General features: G+C 30.7%; 4 protein-coding genes and 1 pseudogene across 5 annotated transcripts in view; 2 read left to right on the top strand and 3 right to left on the bottom strand.

Annotated features, from left to right (window-relative positions):
- The window catches only part of LOC146897271 (protein BREAST CANCER SUSCEPTIBILITY 1 homolog), a 66,975-nt gene that overhangs the window by 26,458 nt on the left and 18,960 nt on the right, over positions 1-21,557 (top strand). The window lies entirely within an intron of this gene.
- Positions 2,203-2,906, top strand: LOC146897276 (uncharacterized). Its single transcript, XM_085737317.1, has 2 exons — positions 2,203-2,313; positions 2,494-2,906. Exons 1-2 carry the CDS (start codon positions 2,244-2,246, stop codon positions 2,754-2,756), a joined length of 333 nt encoding a protein of 110 aa, XP_085593443.1. The 5' UTR covers positions 2,203-2,243; the 3' UTR covers positions 2,757-2,906.
- On the bottom strand, positions 5,717-6,064 carry LOC146897275 (putative cysteine proteinase inhibitor 7). Its single transcript, XM_085736400.1, has one exon. The coding sequence runs from the start codon at positions 6,062-6,064 to the stop codon at positions 5,717-5,719; it is 348 nt and encodes a 115-aa protein (XP_085592526.1).
- Positions 8,570-10,059, bottom strand: LOC146897274 (FCS-Like Zinc finger 17-like). The gene is made up of 2 exons (XM_085737640.1): positions 9,807-10,059; positions 8,570-8,835 (listed from the first exon to the last, which is right to left on the bottom strand). Exons 1-2 carry the CDS (start codon positions 9,983-9,985, stop codon positions 8,649-8,651), a joined length of 366 nt encoding a protein of 121 aa, XP_085593766.1. The 5' UTR covers positions 9,986-10,059; the 3' UTR covers positions 8,570-8,648.
- LOC146897273 (agamous-like MADS-box protein AGL29) lies at positions 16,432-17,180 on the bottom strand (annotated as a pseudogene).

Raw genomic sequence — 21,557 nt, 5'->3', positions numbered from 1 at the left:
TCCTATAGACCTAAATTTGTATCAAACTCACTTATTTAGTGGATATTTCTGAATAGAACTATTTTTTGAAAAATGTTACCTTCGTGCAAACCTTATGAATAATTGATGTGATGATATAATATTAATTCATGATTTAGCCATAATTTCTGCTATAATGAAAAATTACAAAAGGATGGTGATGCCATATTTTTATAACTTGGAGGTCAAAAATCAAGAAGAGGACCGAGTGAAATGAGGGTTATTTGAAGACTATTTATAGGGAGGCAATTATATTTGTACAACTTTATTTTTCACACATCCATTCAACATCTTATTTTCTCTTTAGAGGAATGCTAGCAACATTCACTTTTGAAAACTCTCTCTAACATTCACTCTCTTATTGGATGTCCCACCATTTATTGTGGGTTGAATTTTCAAATTGTATGTCCACATTGATTTAAATCAGTAAAAGAGTGAGTGTTCAAAAGAAAGTTTTACTAACAATACTTTTTATCTCTATATATCTCTTCCTATCACATCATCCATCTATCGTATCAATCATTTTACTCCATTTCTTTTTCTCTTATGGTAGATTAGATATTGGATGTCTAAATTATTTCCCTTATAATAGTCGATTAGATATAAGGTGTTTAACTAGTTAGTTATGATTCATTTAACGTGGTGCCTCGTACATCAAACAAGAACGTGTCACGTAGCATCGAGTTCTACTTGGATGTTTTTGAGTTTGGGGATTTTGTCTCAATCTCTCTTCTAATCAATCATTTTCTCTTAACAAAATAATTTATTTTAATCATTTATCTATCAATTAAGTACACTAAAACCAACAAAGTCACAAAAAGTCAAAGTCGCAAAGTATTTTCTAGAGTTGGCCACTCGTACTTTTCCATGTGGGATTAACCGACTTCAAAATGTAACACATGTTTTCCACCAGAGTTCACTTAGTAATTTTGACTAACATAGATCATTTGACTTTTCGTCACAAACAAGAAAGATCCTTAATCTAGGAATAATAATTTGGGTTCTACTTGGTAGACTTTGAATTTTGGTGACATTTATTTCTGCCTTTGTCTCTATACTAACTAAACATTCTCTCTCATCAAAATAATTTATTTTAATCATTCGTCTATCATTCAATCTCATCAAAATAGATTAAATTTGTACCCAAAAATAATTACACTGAAGTTACCAAAGTAACCCAAAATAAAAGTCACTCAAGTATTTTCATCAGGGTTGGCTTATAGCCCGCCAATGCTAGGTTGAACCAGTTTTATAATTTATCTAATTGAACTTTATTTATTAAAAATATTAAAAAGTATTTAAACACTGCTATAATCTAGGGTTAAATATGTTTTTGGTTCCTATAAATATACCAACTTTTCGTTTTAGTCCCTCTAAAATTTTGCTTCAACTTTTAGTCCCTATAAAATTTTCAATCACTACTTTTGGTCCCTATTTTTAAGTTAATTTTTGTATTTTTTATTGAAATTGTGCATAAATATGTAGAATATTGTAAAATAAAATCCCCAAAAAAATTAAAATTTTTTAACAAAATATAAATTAAATATGAATTTTTAACCGTCAAAAATATAAAAATTCATATTAAATTCATGTTTTGTTAAAAAATTCTAATTTTTTTAGGAGAGATTCTTATAATATTATGAATTTTTCTGTAAATTTTTTTTCAAAAATATGAATTCTACATATGAGTTTACTTTAAAAGAGGGACCAAAAATGAGGATGGAAAATTTTATTGGGACTAAAAGTTGAAGGAAAATTTTAGAGGGACTAAAACGAAAAGTTGGTATATTTATAGGGACCAAAAACATATTTAACCCTATAATCTATTAGACTGCTAAAGTATAATATATTAAACAATATCAAAATATTTTATCATACTTCATTGTATTTTTAATGTGAACTGTTTACCAAATTTAAATTTAATTTTTTTACATAAATATAAAATTTGGTTGACTAATATGATTAGTCAATGCATGAATATAACTTGGTCTGTTGCCTAGAATTATGTAAATTTGATAAACTAGTTAAGTATAATATATTAAACTCTATAAAAAAAATATTTTATTATACATCATTAAATTTTCCCAAATATGAATTTACTATATTTTACAGAAAATTAAATTTAGTTGACCAATAAGATTAGTCAATGCATGAATGTAAATTGGCCCCTTGCTTATAAAAACGTTTAGCCCTTCCTTTATTCTCAAACACCATTGAATTAAAAGATGGCTAGAGCAACTGGACTACTTCCACTCTTTGCCACCACCATGTTGGTCATGATCGTTCTACTCTTGGGTAAGTTCAATTTCTTAATGTTTCTTTTTAATCAATATTGATGATTAAGAATACACCTTATTGATTAGTGAGACATACTAACTGTATTTTTTTTTAAATGGCTAAATTTTATTAAAAGCACAACTCCGGCTAGATAAGTGAGACATTTTAACCATGAAATTTATTAATTTTGATGAATAGGTTTAGGGAAAGCGATTGGTCAGGACGGTGCTCGATGTCCGGCAGGAGTGACTTGGCCGCCGCCTCAATGTCCGCCAAATACAAGATATGGGGCCGATCTGAAAATATGTGATGATAACTATGTTGGAGACTGTGTTCCTGGTGTGCATGATGCATGTTGCGACTGTCTTTGCAAACACGCCGGCCATGAAAAAGGAGGCTTTTGCAAACATCTTAAATATAAAAAACCATACCCAAATAATTTTTGCCACTGTTATTGTTAAATCTTTATTTTGTATCAATAACAACTAGCTAGTATCCATTAAGAAAGAAAACTAGCTAGTAATTGCTACAAGGGCCGCAATTATATAGGTCTACAATGTTTTTTTTTATATGATAGCATAATATATTTTAAAGTCTAGGTGTTAACAATATAGTTATTTTACACTAGATTCCATGCTAAAGAAATAATATTAATCAGATGAATATTAATTAAATATTTTTATACTCACAATTAATGCATATAATTAAATCCATATTAAAAATAAATAAAACATTTATAAATTTTTTTTTAGGATTGTATGGTAACAATTTTTTTTTTGAAAGAACAATATTTGATTTATTGTTGTGTGTATTCGAAGAGATAAATATATTATATAATGGAAATATAACAAAAGAATATAATTTTTTTGATTAATATGGATAAAATTTAATTAATTATGTAGTATCTCAAAATTTCAATTTGTGATTGCTTAAAAAAAATTGACAATGTCATGAGAGTAATATTCGAATATTGAAATATGTGAAAAATAAATTAAATGATAAAATAAAGAGACATCTAATTAAGGTGCATCATCTTTATAAGTGGTGCTCCATACTCCAATATTAAAAATAAATAGTTAATTATGACTTGATCCATCAACATTAGTATAATCTAGTCATTGTGAGCTTAACGCAGTTGGTATGAACAACGCATAATATATGCAAGGTCCGGAGTTCAAACTCCGGCCACTACAAAAAAAAAAAAAAAAAAAGACTTCCATCTCTTGCTTCAACCAATCCATACTTTCTAGAGTTTTTGATCACCCATTTTACAATAAAAATATTACTATTTATTTATTTTATAAAAAGAATTTCGTAAAAATTCAATCTACTAATAATATGTACACACGAAACTTTAATAAGTGTCCCTTTTTGGGTTCACTTGTACTTTACCACATATGTTATGTCAATCACTAATACTTCATCTGTTCTTTTTTATATATCTCCATTGTTTTTAAAAAAGTTAGGGAGTGGAAAACTATTATTATTTAAAATGACACTAATTGTTGTTGAGGTGATGTTTCAAGATATAACAGGGCACATTGGAAGACTGATGAATGTTTAGTAGCTTGTTAGCCGTTCAAAATCTTGAGTCGGAACTAGATCATGTCAAAATGTTTAGAAATAGGTTTTGATGTCTTTTATATATTGTAAAAATTTACTTTAAGACGTAATTTTTCTCTTCCAAAGCTATTAAAGATGGTTCCAGTTTATTTTCATGGTCTGTTTTCTCCTTGAGACAATAGTTATTTCCCCCTCCTCTTTTGTGTTCTTCTTTTCTTGTGGTAATTTATTTTGGGTTGCCCTAGCTCCATGCTTGGCTTCCTCTTTTGCTTAGAAAAAAAAGTTCTTTTATATTTTTCTAATAAGTTAAATTTCGGTGTTATATGTTTGGTATCAGAGAAAGTCGGTTTAATATCAAACTATGACTTTAGTTTAGAAGTAAGATCTAGTCTATGATGTTAGTTAGTAGTTTTCTATTAACTCATATTATCTATACAACTTAACGGGATAGATCACTTCTTAAAGCTGTGCGGGAAATAGAGAATGATAATATCCTATAGACCTAAATTTGTATCAAACTCACTTATTTAGTGGATATTTCTGAATAGAACTATTTTTTTGAAAAATGTTACCTTTGTGCAAACCTTATGAATAATTGATGTGATGATATAATATTAATTCATGATTTAGCCATAATTTCTGCTATAATGAAAAATTACAAAAGGATGGTGATGCCATATTTTTCTAACTTGGAGGTCAAAAATCAAGAAGAGGACCGAGTGAAATGAGGGTTATTTGAAGACTATTTATAGGGACGCAATTATATTTGTACAACTTTATTTTTCACACATCCATTTAACACCTTATTTTCTTTTTAGAGGAATGCTAGCAACATTCTCTTTTGAAAACTCTCTCTAACATTCACTCTCTTATTGGATGTCCCACCATTTATTGTGGGTTGAATTTCCAAATTGTAGACCCACATTGCTTTAAATCAGTAAAAGAGTGAGTGTTCAAAAGAAAGTTTTACTAACAATATTTTTTATCTCTATATATCTTTTCCTATCACATCATCGATCTATCGCATCAATCATTTTACTCAATTTCTTTTTCTCTTATGGTAGATTAGATATGGATGTCTAAATTATTTTCCTTATAATAGTCGATTAGAAGGTGTTTAACTAGTCAGTTATGATTCATTTAGCGTGGTGCCTCGTGCATCAAACAAGAATGTGTCACGTAGCGTCGAGTTCTACTTGGATGTTTTTGAGTTTGGGGCTTTTGTCTCAATCTCTCTTCTAATCAATCATTTTCTCTTAACAAAATAATTTATTTTAATCATTTATCTATCAATTAAGTACACTAAAACCAACAAAGTCACAAAAAGTCAAAGTTGCAAAGTATTTTCTAGCATTGGCCACTCGTACTTTTCCATGTGGGGTTAACCGACTTCAAAATGTAACACATGTTTTCCATCACAGTTCACTTAGTAATTTTGACTAACATAGATCATTTGACTTTTCGTCACAAACAAGAAAGGTCCTTAATCTAGGAATAATAATTTGGGTTCTACTACTTGGTAGACTTTGAATTTTGGTGACATTTATTTATGCCTTTGTCTCCATTCTAACCAAACATTCTCTCTCATCAAAATAATTTATTTTAATCATTCGTCTATCATTCAATCTCATCAAAATAGACTAAAGTTTGTACCCAAAAAAATTACACTGAAGTTACCAAAGTAACCCATAATAAAAGTCACTCAAAATAAATAGTCTTTATGAACTTTCGAGAAAATTATAACACGAGGAAGTTTAAAACGATCACATCATATATTCATTACCACAATCCATTCATATATAGAAAACATAAAATTTTATTGCTATAAGATCATATAATAATCAACATTTAATACTCTTTAAGCATGAACAAGTTCAAAAGAATCGAGCTTTCTGTAGTGCTCCAATGGCTTCTCGAACACAACAGCTCTATATTTGTGAGAAGTTGAAAGACCGCGTGCGGAAAAAGTGAGGCGGTAGGCGGTCCCATCAACCACATTTTTAGATTCACCATGGATGACCTTCTCGAACGTTAACTTCTCTATAGTAATTCGTTTGTTGAACTCGGTAACAGCAAACTTTGCAATTTCTACCACGTGGGGATCATTGATGTCGACGGGGCTCCAATCAATGAATGTTATAGCTTGATTCGTGGCAGATAAGGCCAATAGAACAATGAGAATAAAAACAGGGGATTGAAGTGTCATGATGCTTCTATTGTAACTGCTATATTTTCAAGTTTCACAATTCGTGGTTGTGTGAGTAAGCCTTGGTCAATTTGGTTGTTATATATATTGCACACAAGTGATATTAAGTTCGTAATAATTATTTTTTTAGTGGAGATAAATATAATTAAGTCAAATCCAATTAAATCTCCTAACAAAAAGTCAAATCCTATCAAGTCAAATCTAATTAAGTCAAATATGTTTGTTTGACTTGTAATTAAGTCAAATATTTTTTTTAGAGTAAATAAGTCAAAAATATATTAGATGCTCGTAGAAAAAAATTAAATATTATTTTTTTTAAGGAAGAAAAAAGCATCAATACCAGTAGCAGAGGAAGAATTACGTGGCCCTCAATTCATTATGAAGCTAGAAAAAAATTACATGTTCTTCAATTTGATTATGGATAACTTTTAACAACCATGACACCTTAAGTGACTACATTATTGTCTTTGATTATGTTAGTTCCTTTTAATCTTTAAATTTTTTTGTTTAAATGCTTGAAATATAATTGAATGGAAATAAGCTTTGATTACTTTATGGAGGTTTAATTATACTGCTTATGATGATTTTGATGTTCAACTGTTGCCTTTGGAGAAGAGTTAATAAAAGATAAATGCCCTTAGGGCAAAATGGAAATTTTTATCTTAAAACTTGTGTATTCAATACATTGAAACATTAAAAAATAACTTCTTTTCTACATGCAAATTATCACTTTATTTTATTTTTAAATCCTTAACAAGTGTCTTTATAACTGTTGTTACCCTTAAGACACACGTTTAAAAACTATACATAGAAGGTTTTTTTTCTTCTTAGAAATAATGCATTCAATATTAAGTTAAAAAATTTATCTTTCTAATACAAAATTTATTTTTTTAATTCTATTTTTAGTTTCTTAATATAGCATGACCCCCTTATTTTAATATAATTCAAGAATCTCTTGAATAATTCAACATTAAAGCATGAAGATGGTATATAGATGATGTTCTTGAATTTGGTTTTTGGATGCTTTGTTGATGAGGTGTCTGCTTGTGAGTTAAGCTAGTATGATGCACTTAAGCAAGTGGTTAATTACTCCATACTTTCATTTTGAAATATTTGTAAGGATAGTACAGGTGTGTCATTTTTTAAGAAGTTTCAGTTAAGTCTTTTGGTTCTCGTACTCTGATATTGAAAAATAATATCGATTTTTCAAATCTTCTTGCTCTTCCATGTAAAGAGGTTGATTGTGTTTATTTTGGTGATGATATAAATGAAGAATTCAGTCCTTAGCTAAGTTAGTAGGGAGATTGTGTAACACCCACGACGTGGCTTTCGATATCCCGCCAGTTGGATACGAAAGGTTCCCGCCAGTTGGAACGGGCACTATCCGTAAGGATGACCCCACGTTAATAAGAGGAACCGAATCACATCGGAATGAGAGGGATCCAGAGGCCGTGTAGGTATGAGACTACATGGTTGAAGGAAGGCTTATAAGAATTGTTAGGTACTACCCATATCAACAAGATGCATCTTCTTTTCGGTAGCTCATTCCATAAGAACTCCACAGTTAAGCGTGCTTGACTTGGAGTAGTCTTAGGATGGGTGACCTTCCGGGAAGTTTCCCGGAAAGCGTGTGAGTGAGGACAAAGCACGCTGAAAAGACTCGTGTTGGTTTGTGGGGTTAGTCGGCAATCCTGAAAGCAGTCTGGGATGTTACAAATGGTATCAGAGCAGACCTCTCCCAGTACGGTGTGGTTCGGGGACGAACCAGGCGGAAGCTGGTGGGCATGTAACACCCACGATGTGGCTTTCGATATCCCGCCAGTTGGATACGAAAGGTTCCCGCCAGTTGGAACGGGCACTATCCGTAAGGATGACCCCACGTTAATAAGAGGAACCGAATCACATCGGAATGAGAGGGATCCAGAGGCCGTGTAGGTATGGGACTACATGGTTGAAGGAAGGCTTATAAGAATTGTTAGGTACTACCCATATCAACAAGATGCATCTTCTTTTCGGTAGCTCATTCCATAAGAACTCCACAGTTAAGCGTGCTTGACTTGGAGTAGTCTTAGGATGGGTGACCTTCCGGGAAGTTTCCCGGAAAGCGTGTGAGTGAGGACAAAGCACGCTGAAAAGACTCGTGTTGGTTTGTGGGGTTAGTCGGCAATCCTGAAAGCAGTCTGGGATGTTACAGATTGTATAATATATTATGTAGGAGTTGAGTTCAAACTCCAGATACTTCACTTATTTATTTTCGAAAATGAATTTCTAACCACAAAACTACTTATAAAAAAAAAATATATGAAGAATTTGACTTCTTTACGTTCTTCCACATAAAGAGGTTGGTCGTGTATTTCAATATTTGGAGCAAACAGGATGTCATCTGCGCGCGCAACTACGAAAACTAATCGTTCGAGTCTTATAGCACTGAAATGGGCGACAAACTCTCCCAAGATTTTATTATACACATGTTAAAATAATTAAAAGAAAAAATGCAAAACAAAATAAAGATCATAGTCACATCATTATTTATGGCAAAAATCAAATCCGACTATATAACTAGTTTTGATTACATGGAAATGGTTTATACTTTATTTTTAAGTCTTTGCATTCGAATGTCCTCAAGTATAAGACGTGTCTCTCTGCGTGCCTCATTACTACATTGTCTATAACATTGTACCATTTTTTTGGTAGAGATCTCTAATTCTTTCATCTCATCCAAAACAATTTGTCTGTTCCTGCACTCTATACTACAGAAACCTTGATCTCCCCTGCATAATAATTACCAATATATTGTTTCATCAGATCAAGGATAAATGCATAAGATGTTAATTAAAAAAATTAAAAGATATAAATAGAAAGAAAAAAAAATGACACTAGATGCTAATATCATCTTATTTTTAGTATGGATTTGATAGAATTAATTCTAAAAAAGTTAGATCATGGGTTATGTCTAGGACTGCATTCTTGGCTGCAAACATCAAGATTTTTTATATTTTGTTTACAATACAACCTCAATTGGGATTTGGATTTACTGCAGTCGTAAAATGATGAAGTCGCGCAATCAATACATTGTAGATATTTCAATTGAAATCAGACGGAGCAGAATATTTAACACGTACAAATAAATTAAAAATAGTATCGATCAAAATCGGATAGCCAGGAGATTCACGAGCAGTGATTATTTGACTGCAAGAAATCCATTTCCAGTAAATCGAAATTACTTTAGTCACATTTTATTGCAGTATCATGGATCATCTCATGAGGCATGTGTGATAGTTACTGCGGCTAATTTGAAACTATAAATTAGACAGCGAGTGATTTGTATGTGTCGAATTTTGTAGAAAATTATACTCGACTTATGAATCACGATGATGATGTAAATAATTACTCCTTATAGTTTTGTAAAGAAACAAAAGACCAAACCATCAAGACTAATGAAGAGGTTCAAAAGAATTAATGATTTTTTTTTTTTTTTGGTGTTCAAAAGAATTAATGTTAAGTTGTTTTTAAAATAAATAAGGGTATAAAAGAAATAAGTGATGTTTAGATAAAATATATAAGGGTATAAAAGAAATTCCTTTTTTAAGGAGTACAAAAGAAATTCTAACATTTAATACTCTGGAAAATCGGAATATCACGACCTAAAATATAATCTATATTTGCTCTATACTTCAGAATTTGGCAAGTTGTAAAAAAAAAAAAAAAAAAAAAGAAGTTTGGCAAGTACATAGTTATATACCTGTACATGTAAATATCTTTGTCTGGGCTGAGCTGTTTATTACACAGATTGCAAGTTTTAAGGAAGCAAAAATCCATTGGGATGGTTTGGTTTGACATTTTAACTGCAGATTTGACAAGGATGTTTGAATTACTCTTTGAGCTGATAATTTGAAGAAGGAGACTTAGACCAACTTCCATGGTAATAATATAAATTGAAAATAATAGACGATGATTGAATAGTGTACTGGAAATTATGAATTTGATGAGGTTTGAGAAAGGAAGCAGTGGTGGATATTTAAAGAAAGCTAGGCCCCATGAAGATGACAAAATGTTGTTTTTACTTTGTTTAATACAAAACACGTGCTATATATATATATATATATATATATATATATATATATATATATTAAGGATAATGGTTTTTTTGTTGGTTTAAGGGAAGGATAAGGTTATTTGATACCCTTTTAAGATTTTTATACTCCATTGGATGGCAGACACATAGGAAAGGAAGGGAAGAATACTTTAGGGAATATTTAGATATTTTTAAAATGAATGAACTCAATAGAGTGGAATTATTTATCATACCCAAAAAAAATAAAAATAGAAATGGTGGAATGGAACATATAACAAAAGATAATATTTTCCTCTAAAAAAAATATTTTGGTGCCTTTTTTTTTTAAAAGGATATTTTGGTACATATTATATGAAGTTTTGGAACATTGAGATTTGCGATAAAAACAATCACACAAGTTAGTTCGACACCATATTTTTACCACCTTCGGTTATCATAATATTTTGTGGGTATAATTGAAAACTTTAAGGCATTAATTATATATATATATATATATATATATATATATATATATATATATATATATATATATATATATATATATATATATGGGTTATGATAGAAGACACCTTTTATGAAGGTGTCTTTTATCAAGTTACTCTATGAGCATTTGCGAAAAGACACCAACTTACTTTTAGGAAGGTGTCTTTTATCAAAGTTATAACTAAAAAGTGAAAATCACACCTTAAGGTGTGACTTGATAAAAGACACCACCAAAGGGTGGCTTGTAACATAACCCTATATATATATATATATATATATATATATATATATATATATATATATATATATATATATATATATATATATATGAGTTTTGCTAGAAGACACCTTTTATGAAGGTGTCTTTTAGCAAGTTATTCTATGAACATTTGTTAAAAGACATCAACTAATTTTTATGAATGTGTCTTTTAGCAAAGTTATAACTAAAAAGTGGAAATCACACCTTGAGGTGTGGATTGCTAAAAGACACCTTCATGGGTGGCTTCTAGCAAAACCCTATATATATATATATATATATATATATATATATATATATATATATATATATATATGGGAGCATATCCGGTGAGAACCAATATCTTTTATGAGAAACGAGAACTATTTATGTCAGCCATTAGATTTAATGAACGTGTAAAATTTAATAATTTGCTTAATTGCTCACGTTTAATTGATACACAAGATTAAATTAACAAACTGAGTTGCTGAACTGTGCTACAAGTTCGGCACACTTTTCTCTCAAATCCCTGCTTCGTTGACACCAAATCCCAACCATTTATTATTTTAATCCAAAGGTCTACAATTGCATGTTAAATTTTCTCAGCTGCTCCTTTCTCTCTTGATTCCTTACTCGTTTTTCGCTGGATTAATTTAATGCAGCCTGCAAGAATGAAAGTTTGTGTTTTCCCCACCGATCTCAATTGCACAATCACAAATTAATTTTTGATTTTTTTGCCAATACTGATGGAACTGGAAGTAATTCCATTTAAAGGGTTTTCTATTTGCCAAAACCATAAAATTAGTTTATATCCAATTCAGATTAAAGGGTTTTAATTAAACTATTCAATCCTGGTTAAAAACCTAAACTTCTAACAAATGGATTCAAACACTTCCAAAAATTCCCCACCCAATTATTGCTCCCAATTGTGTTGAATCGATTACTTTGATATAATTAAGCATCCTATAGATCTCGATGATGTGTGGTTAGAATTCAACAACGCAGTGAGCTTTATTGGCCGATACATGAGAAATTTGATGAACGAAGTTTTCATGATGAACTGCAGCCAACTCATGGAACCATGTTGAACCGAAGAGGATAATCATCGACCAATTCCATGGTTTACAATTTGAGTATTTCATTAATTGAAAGCAAATACTACTGTAGGACTCAGAGAAAGGATCATCACAAAGTAGAAGTGTGCATTAATTATAGACCTTTGGATTAAAAAAATAAATGGTTGGGATTTGGTGTCAACGAATCCGTTGACACCTGGTGTCAACGGATCCTGACTCATATATATATAGGTACAAAGATTTCACCGCTATTTATCAATGATTAATCTCCGTCAAAGAACTCGTGCAGCACAAAGTGAGTTTTCCCTCCCAACTCAGTTTTCTTCATACACAAGAGACAGAATCAAAACTCATTAATTACCACTTATTTAAATGACCAAAGTCTCTTACCACTTAGACAAATTCATAAGGCAGGAACCATACAATGCCAACAAGGTCTCAACCTTAGGCTCAATTTTTTTTTTCAATTCTCTTACTTTTTTGTTTTACAATAACCAATCCTCTTACTCTTACTACAACTATGTTTTGATATAAATATGAGTAGCTTAATGTTTAATTCTTACATAAAACGAGATAAGTGTTGGGAGAAGAAATTAACACTTCAATAAAAATATTAAATTATATAAATACATTAGAATTTTGCTTGACTAAAACTTGCCGGAGCAAAAATGATTTTTTCTTATTTTACTTCGTTGCATTTTATTTTAGAAAAATGCTAAATAGTACGGAAGGTATGACAACGAAAATTCACGGACGGCTAATTGATGTTGTTCACCTGCGCAACCTTTTTTTTTTTTTTTTTGAAAAGTAAGTGATTTAATTGATAAAAAGAGAGTTTAAACTATAACACTAATAAAATGATTCCCTCAAAAAAAAAAAACACTAATAAAATGAATTCTCAATTAAATAAACAGTGCATCAAATTTGAACGGTGTTGACTACCTTTTTATCTAGTTGAATTGCATAACAAAGAAGACATAGTGCAACTTTTTAAAATTTTAAAAAAATAAAATAAAATCAATAGCAACCGTTCAGGTTGCTTATATATTGAGGCGTCCGTGAATTTTCGTGAAATTAACTCCCGTACCGTATAGCACTTCTCTTTATTTTATTTTGCCTTCATCTAATAATGCAATCACAGCGTTAATTGGAATGAAGTCGCATGTTTTTCTCATGGTCAATAACAAAAGTGGAGAATATAGCAAAAAATAATGGAGTAAACAATAAGATAATGTAAAACCTATTTCTACAGTTAACATGGTCGCTTTTTTGGCCCCACACGATGGACTAACGAGGATGGAGATTTACTTTTATACACACACATGGAACTTATGGCACTGACCAAGAAATGACATAAGATAAGCAAATATTTTTATTTTGGCGTTATTTACACCTCAGAGTATAGCCATTGGAAGTTGCTGAATTTCAAAATAAATAATAAAATGTAATTTCAACCTAATATGGAAAATTGCGTGTTTTAACTCGTCCTAAATGTATTAAATGTCTCCGCAATCTTTACCAAACAACCGAAAAGAAGATGAAAGGTGATGGAGGAGTTGGTTAGCCAATATCAATCAATGTAGTTACATTTCAAATAGACAAAGCAACGCAACTACCCGTCAAAAAGTGGGATGGATGGAGATCAAAATCGAACTTGAGATAGCTTATGATCATCTCAATTAGGAGTTTGTGCAAATTACACTCTGACTAATATTGGGATGCCTAAAAACTTTTTAAATATGGTGAAAGCTTATCTCATCATCTACCATGCATGTTCTTTGAAATGGAGAAGCATTGGAAAAATGCATCTCTTTGAAGGGAATAGATAAGTTGGCTCACTCTCCTCTTATTTGTGTGCATTGAAATACCTTTCTTTTTTCAATGCATTTTTTAGTAATCTCTTCAAAGAGAATAGATCTCTTAATTGCATTTTTAGTCCTTCGATTTAATTAAACTCATTAAAATAGTTTTTTTTTTCAAAATTGAACTTTTTAGTTTATCTAATTCACATTAATATGTTATAATTTTGGCGGCAAAAAATATTATTTATTGCCTCAACGTCGAATCTAAAGAAAAAAATAATCCCACTATTGAGATTGAAATTCACATTTTTTTGGCGCCAACAGTAACAATTTTTAGGAAAAAATTGGGGTTGAAACCAAAATTGTAACAAACATGAAAACATAACTAAAAAGTTCAATTTTTAAAAAGGACAACTATTTTACGAGAAAAATAGATGAATCAAACATGCAATTAAACCTTTATTTAGTAAACATCAATGTTGTGCACAAGTTTTCCGAGTCAAATAAACTTTCTAATCGAGTTTGCAAGTTGTACCCACCTGGCCTTTGTGAACAACTTAATGCTTTTTACATAGGATAATTAGGATCAGGTGGAAATTATTCAGGTTTCTCTTGAGCTGAACTTGTAATAGTTCAGAACAAAGAGTCAGTGTTGTGAAGACTAAAATATGCTTTTGAAAGAATATTAATTGGCACACCGGGGTCCGAGAGGGACATTAGTGACGTTTTGGGATCCCAAATTACTAACGATTTGGGTAAGAACGATCACACATAGCATGATATTGTGACCATTCAAATTTGGTACTACCACTATTTTAACCTCCAACTTCTCCAAAGTATTGATATTACTACAACTACGCAAACATGGTGATATCATCATTCTAACTTTTATCTTATCTATAACATCGATGGGGATATACTCTTAAGATCATTCTTAATTTTGAAGGGACGTTATACCTCAAAAGAGATTATGATCTTTAGAATACTTTTATTTCGAAGAGACGTATAAAATTTTGAAGGGACCATGCTCTTACGGCCATTCTTGATTCTGAAGTGACATTATATCTAGAAAGGGTTTATCGCCTTAAGAACAACCTAATTCTAAAGGGGCATATAATAAAGGGGAAAAGTGGCACAAAAATGCATCGAGCTGATTGAGAGAAGAGATAAAGAATTCACAGTAGAATTATTTGATGTGTGGAATGAACTATGTGAGCTATCTATTTAAAGAGAGAATTCACAACTAATATGTAAGAAACATAGGGGACAAATAACGTATTAGATCGAGTACAAAAATATTTCAGACTAAGTACCAAAATATTTTAGATTGAGTACTAAAATATTTTTAATTAAGTACCAAAATGTCTCAGATTGAGTGCAAAAAATATTTATGTTGAGAAGCTAAATATTTCATATCAAGTACTAAAAACATTTTATCTAGAAAGGGTATATGGCTATAAGAACACTCTTAATTTCAAAGGGATGTAAAAGAAAGGGGAGAAGTAGGTCATAAATGCATCGTGCAGAAAGAGGGAGATGCGAAAAAGAATTATCGACAACTTAATATAATTCTTTGATGTGTGGGGACAGAAAAGAAAGGGAGAAGTGGCTCGAAAATGCATCAAGGAAGGAGAAGAAAGAAATAATTCTCGATAACTCAATAGAATTATTTGATGTGTGAAATGAACTACACGAGCTCATTAACAACTCATCCGTGATAAACTTGGGCGACATGTAACACGTATAAAAATATTTTAGATTGTACACCAAAATATTTTCAGATTGAAAACCAAAATATTTCAGATTGAGAACTAAAATATTTCAAATCGAGTACTAAAATAATTCAACGAAACTTGAGAATTAAGAAAACACTTTGAGATAATGTTAAAATTAATTAATTTAACATTTTTCGTTTTTTTTAGGAATTTAACATTTTCGTTGATTGCTCACTCCGATCACAAATGTAAGTACCCCAAAGGAACACCCTATGAGCTACATCCTCCGCTACCAATGTGTGACATCCAACTTGAGACTTCCACAACATTAGTTCTACACCAGGTGTTTAGTCTTCCAAATTCATATTTCCACACTTGTTCTAACACTAACTCTCATCTGGGACACCACGTAACTAAGTTTCTGCAGGGATTTTAATCTAGTTTCTTTGACTTACCATTCATGCTCTATTAATATCTTTTAAGTAAACACTATAGAGAGGGAACAGAGAGAGACTTGTATTAATGAGGAAAAAGATTATAGAGAGAAATATAGAACAAATAATGAAAATATTAGATCACCCATTATGCTCATAGTCTAAACTCTAAACATTACTTTTTTTTTTTTATAGAAAACTCTAAACATTACTTGAAGACGACTTCTTTTATTTTTGAACAATTACAGAAGCACGAGGAGAACTGGAAAATGCCATTGATCAAGAACGAGATAAAAATGTAAAAAGAAAAGCATATAAAAATAATTCAAAATTTAGACGAAAAATAGTGTCCTAAATCAAGAACCTTAAAAAGAAAAGCATACGAAAAAATTATAACCTTAAAGAAATTGATATCCACTGACCATAATAGTGTCCTAAAACATAATAGTGTCCTAAATCAAGAACCATAAAACTAGCACTACTAAGACCTCTCCTCCTATCACCTATTTGTAGTGTTATTGTCGTTCATCGTAACCCTTATTCAAGATTAAGTAGTTATATGAATCTTTTTGCCTTCCAAGGATGCATCTAAATTAAGCTTCAATTTTACCAAAGAAGTCTTAAATTGCTCAAGAGATTCCAAAGCCATATCATCAATAGAATGAACCCACCAACAATAAAAACATGAACTTCTCTTGTTTGTCTCTTTTACACCTTCTAAATAATTATTCTCTTCTTTCAGCCGTTCTTCAATTGCCTCATGTTCAAGCCTTAAGGTTTCAAGTTCAACTACGCCATCATCTTGCTTCCTTTTTTCAGCGTCGATGACTGGGTTTTCCTTATCGAGAAAGTGTTTAATGACGGTGTTGGGGTTAGGGTGACCACAAACGTAGAGTTTTTCGTTTGGCGAACTGCATGTACCCATACGTCCATGATCCATCCATATCAATCACAAAACAAGAAAAAGAGAAAAGAGCATAACAAAATAAAGTAATTAAGTTCACAATCACCTAATAAAGAAAAAATTGGTTTATGGCGCATAGCATTATTATTATGATATTCATTCAGTGGATGATACAGAACTAAAACATTATGAAAGCAGAGAAGTGATGATCATTGCAGTTTTTGCATTGCATAGAATAGATTGTTCTGCAACTTTGTTGAAGAGCCCTAGTTTTCGTTTTGAGAAGCTATCACACGGGGCTTGTTTGATTGTTCTGCTTTCTTGATTTTAATAGTTCTCTTACGTTTGTTGTTGCTTTTTGTTGATGTCTTGTTTCCGTTTGAAGAAGCCATTGGATCTTTCTTCCAAGAGGAGAAAAAGGGAAGAAAGAACTCAATAACCAACAATAAAAGAAAACTTTGTTTTGGCCCAAATTATGGAACTGACTCTCTTTTATAGAAATACACACACATTCTCTCTCGTGTTATTTTTACCTCTAAATATTTTAGTTGTTTTCTTAGGCTTTGCGAGTTTTGAGGGGAAGGAAAGGAAAGGCTTAGGAGGGGAAGGGAAGGAAAGGGAGGGAAGGGAGAAAGGAGGGAAAACCTTCCCCTTGTTTGGGAGTTAAAAAACCAACAAGGAAAGGAAATGGAGGGCTTATGTTATAATTTTACTATTTTACTCTTTTTTTTCTCTTAAAAACAATACATTGTGTTATACTTTGTAATTTATCTTGAAATTTATTCAAAGCAACTTATCTCATAAAAAGTAAATTATTATGATCTATTTTTAAAAAACAGCTTTACTTATAAATAAAAAAAAGCTTATTACGATCTCTTTTTTTAAAAAAACAGCTTATTCAAAACAACTTATTTATAAAAAACAACTTATTATGATATCTTTTTCAAAAAACAACTTATTCAAAACAACTTATTTGTCCAAAACAACTTATTACGATCTCTTTTCAAAAAACAACTTATTCAAAACAACTTATTTATGCAAAACAACTTATTACGACCTCTTTTTCAAAAACAAATTATTCAAAACAACTTATTCATCAAAAACAGCTTATTACGACCTTATTCTCAAAAAACAACTTATTGAAAACAGCTTATTCATCCAAAACAGCTTATTACAATCTCTTTTTCAAAAACAACTTATTCAAAACAGCTTATTTATACAAAGCAGCTTAATACGATCTATTTTTCAAAAACAACTTATTCAAAACAACTTATTTATCCAAAACAGCTTATTACAACCTCGTTTCAAAAAACAGCTTATTTAAAACAGCTTATTTATGCAAATCAACTTTTAACGACCTCTTTTTCAAAATCAGCTTGTTCAAAACAGCTTATTCATCCAAAACAGCTTATGACGACCTCTTTTCAAAAAAAAGCTTATAAAAACAGCTTATTCATCCAAAACAGCTTATTACGATCTCTTTTTCAAAAACAATTTATTCAAAACAGCTTATTTATACAAAACAGCTTATTACAACCTCTTTTCAAAAAACTGCTTATTCAAAACAGCTTATTTATGCAAAACAGCTTATTACCACGTCTTTATCAAAAACAGCTTATTCAAAACAACTTATTTATTCAAAACAGCTTATTTATGCAAAACAGCTTATTACGATCTCTTTTTCAAAAACAATTTATTCAAAACAACTTATTTATACAAAACAGCTTATTACCACGTCTTTTTCAAAATCAGCTTATTCAAAACAGCTTATTCACTTAAAACAGCTTATTACGACCACTTTTTCAAAAACAGCTTATTGAAAAGAGATTATTCATCGAAAACACCTTATTACAATCTCTTTTTCAAAAAAAAACTTATTCAAAACAGCTTATTTATACAAAACAGCTTAATACGGTCTCTTTTTCAAAAACAACTTATTCAAAATAGCTTATTTATAAAAAACAGCTTAATACGACCTCTTTTTCAAAAACAGCTTATTCATCCAATAAGCTGCTTTTCATAAATAAGTTGTTTTGAATAAGTTGTTTTTGAAAAAGAGATTGTAATAAGCTGTTTTGGTTAAATAAGTTGTTTTGAATAAGCTGTTTTTGAAAAAGACGTGGTAATAAGCTGTTTTGCATAAATAAGCTGTTTTGAATAAGCTGTTTTTTGAAAAGAGGTCGTAATAAGCTGTTTTGGATAAATAAGCTGTTTTGAATAAGTTGTTATTGAAAAAGAGATTGTAATAAGCTGTTTTGCATAAATAAGTTGTTTTTGAAAAAGAGATTAAATAAGCTGTTTTGGTTAAATAAGTTGTTTTGAATAAGCTGTTTTTGAAAAAGACGTGGTAATAAGCTGTTTTGCATAAATAAGCTGTTTTGAATAAGCTGTTTTTTGAAAAGAGGTCGTAATAAGCTGTTTTGGATAAATAAGCTGTTTTGAATAAGTTGTTATTGAAAAAGAGATTGTAATAAGCTGTTTTGCATAAATAAGTTGTTTTGAATAAGTTGTTTTTGAAAAAGAGATTGTAATAAGCTGTTTTGGTTAAATAAGTTGTTTTGAATAAGCTGTTTTTGAAAAAGACGTGGTAATAAGTTGTTTTGCATAAATAAGCTGTTTTGAATAAGCTGTTTTTTGAAAAGTGATCGTAATAGGCTGTTTTGGATAAATAAGCTGTTTTGAATAAGTTGTTTTTGAAAAAGAGATTGTAATAAGCTGTTTTGGATGAATAAGCTGTTTTCAATAAGTTGTTTTTGAAAAAGAGGTCGTAATAAGCTGTTTTTGATGAATAAGCTGATTTTGAAAAAGAGGTCGTTAAAAGCTGATTTGTATAAATAAGCTGTTTTTTGAAAAGAGGTTGTAATAAGCTGTTTTGGATAAATAAGTTGTTTTGAATAAGCTGTTTTTGAAAAAGACGTGGTAATAAGCTGTTTTGCATAAATAAGCTGTTTTGGATAAGCTGTTTTTTTGAAAAGAGGTCGTAATAAGCTATTTTGGATAAATAAGTTGTTTTGAATAAGTTGTTTTTGAAAAAGAGATTGTAATAAGCTGTTTTGGATGAATAAGCTGTTTTCAATAAGCTGTTTTTGAAAAAGAGGTCGTAATAAGCTGTTTTTGATGAATAAGCTGTTTTGAATAAGCTGGTTTTGAAAAAGAGGTCGTTAAAAGCTGATTTGTATAAATAAGCTGTTTTGAATAAGCTGTTTTTTGAAAAGATGTTGTGATAAGCTGTTTTGGATAAATAAGTTGTTTTGAATAAGCTGTTTTTGAAAAAGACGTGGTAATAACTTGTTTTGAATAAGTTGTTTTTTGAAAAGAGGTCGTAATAAGCTATTTTGGATAAATAAGCTGTTTTGAATAAGTTGTTTTTGAAAAAGAGATTGTAATAAGCTGTTATGGATGAATAAGTTGTTTTCAATAAGTTGTTTTTGAAAAAGAGGTCGTAATAAGCTGTTTTTGATGAATAAGCTGTTTTGAATAAGCTGATTTTGAAAACGAGGTCGTTAAAAGCTAATTTGCATAAATAAGTTGTTTTTTGAAAAGATGTTGTAATAAGCTGTTTTTGATAAATAAACTGTTTAGAAAAAGTTGTTTTGAAAAGAGATCGTAATAATTAGGTTATATCTAAAATTGTCAATTTGAATTATTATGAGGGCAAAATTGTCAATTTGTATGCTTAACCCCCCAAAACCCCCCAATTTGGGGGAACTTTAAAATTGAACAAATGAAGCCCTTCTACACCCGCCAAAACATTTCCCTTGTTTTTTAAAACTCGCAAACAATGGTTTACCTCTCCATAAGCCTTTCCTTCCCCTCTCTTCCCCTCCCTTCCCCTTCCTCTCCATAACCCTCTATGGCGGGTTTCCCTCGGTGTACTCATCCGTATTTTACAGCTATTTGGTATGCTTGTGTTTGGGTGATATGGAAAGACAGAAACAAACGTATCTTCCAAAACGAGGCATCACATGCTGTCAATCTTTTGGAGAAAATCAAATGCAATTCTTTTGTGTGGATGAAAGAAAAGTTCATTTCTTTTAATTACAGTTATTATGACTGGTGGACTCGTCCGCTCCTTTGTATGGGAGTGCACCAGTAATTCATTTTATTTTTTTGAGGGTGCGGTCTTTTTAGGGCACCAGGTTGTCTGTAAATATTTAGCGGTGGCTCGCTTTTTGCACATCTTGTGCAGAGTGTTTCATCTGCAATTTTAATATATCTCATTTTAGCTTGTGCAAAAAAAAAAACATGCAAACGGAGTTGATGATATTATGTGATAGTATTAAGTGTTACACTTTGTGGGGTGTTACACTTATAACAAGGTAGGATAAAATTAGATTAAGTGTAGTCTTGTTAATCTGATGAATTGATGAGTGAGGACTGAACTTTTGATGTCATTGTACAAACAGTGAGGTATTACTCATTACATTTTTGATGTCATTCTTATGACTTCACCAAAAAAGTCATTCTTACGACTTTATTATAGAATTTTCCATGATTGAAAACAATAGACTGCAAAGTCTAAACTCAAAACATTACTGGAAGACGACTTTTTTTATTGTTGAACAATTATAGAAGCACGAGGAGTGGTAAATAACAACTAGAAAGATGCCATTAATAAAGAACGATATACAAATGAAAAAAGAAAAGCATAAAAAATTAATTCAAAATTTAGACGAAAAATAGTGTCCTAAATCAAGAACCTTAAAAAGAAGTCCTCGTGAGCTTAGCTCAGTTGGTAGGGACAACGCATAATATATGCATAATATATG

This window comes from Medicago sativa, chromosome 8 (genome assembly GCF_051527215.1).
Source record: "Medicago sativa cultivar Bolivia chromosome 8, Bolivia_mono, whole genome shotgun sequence".
NCBI lineage: Eukaryota > Viridiplantae > Streptophyta > Magnoliopsida > Fabales > Fabaceae > Medicago > Medicago sativa.
This window is presented reverse-complemented; position numbering and strand designations above follow the sequence as displayed.

Excerpts from the sequence above, each read along its gene's own strand:
- LOC146897274 (XM_085737640.1), bottom strand. The coding sequence starts at position 9,985 with ATGGAAGTTGGTCTAAGTCTCCTTCTTCAAATTATCAGCTCAAAGAGT. Across the intron at positions 8,836-9,806 it reads AAAGATATTTACATGTACAG|GGGAGATCAAGGTTTCTGTA; the intron begins GTATATAACTAT and ends ATTATTATGCAG.
- LOC146897275 (XM_085736400.1), bottom strand. The coding sequence starts at position 6,064 with ATGACACTTCAATCCCCTGTTTTTATTCTCATTGTTCTATTGGCCTTA.
- LOC146897276 (XM_085737317.1), top strand. The coding sequence starts at position 2,244 with ATGGCTAGAGCAACTGGACTACTTCCACTCTTTGCCACCACCATGTTG. Across the intron at positions 2,314-2,493 it reads CATGATCGTTCTACTCTTGG|GTTTAGGGAAAGCGATTGGT; the intron begins GTAAGTTCAATT and ends TTTGATGAATAG.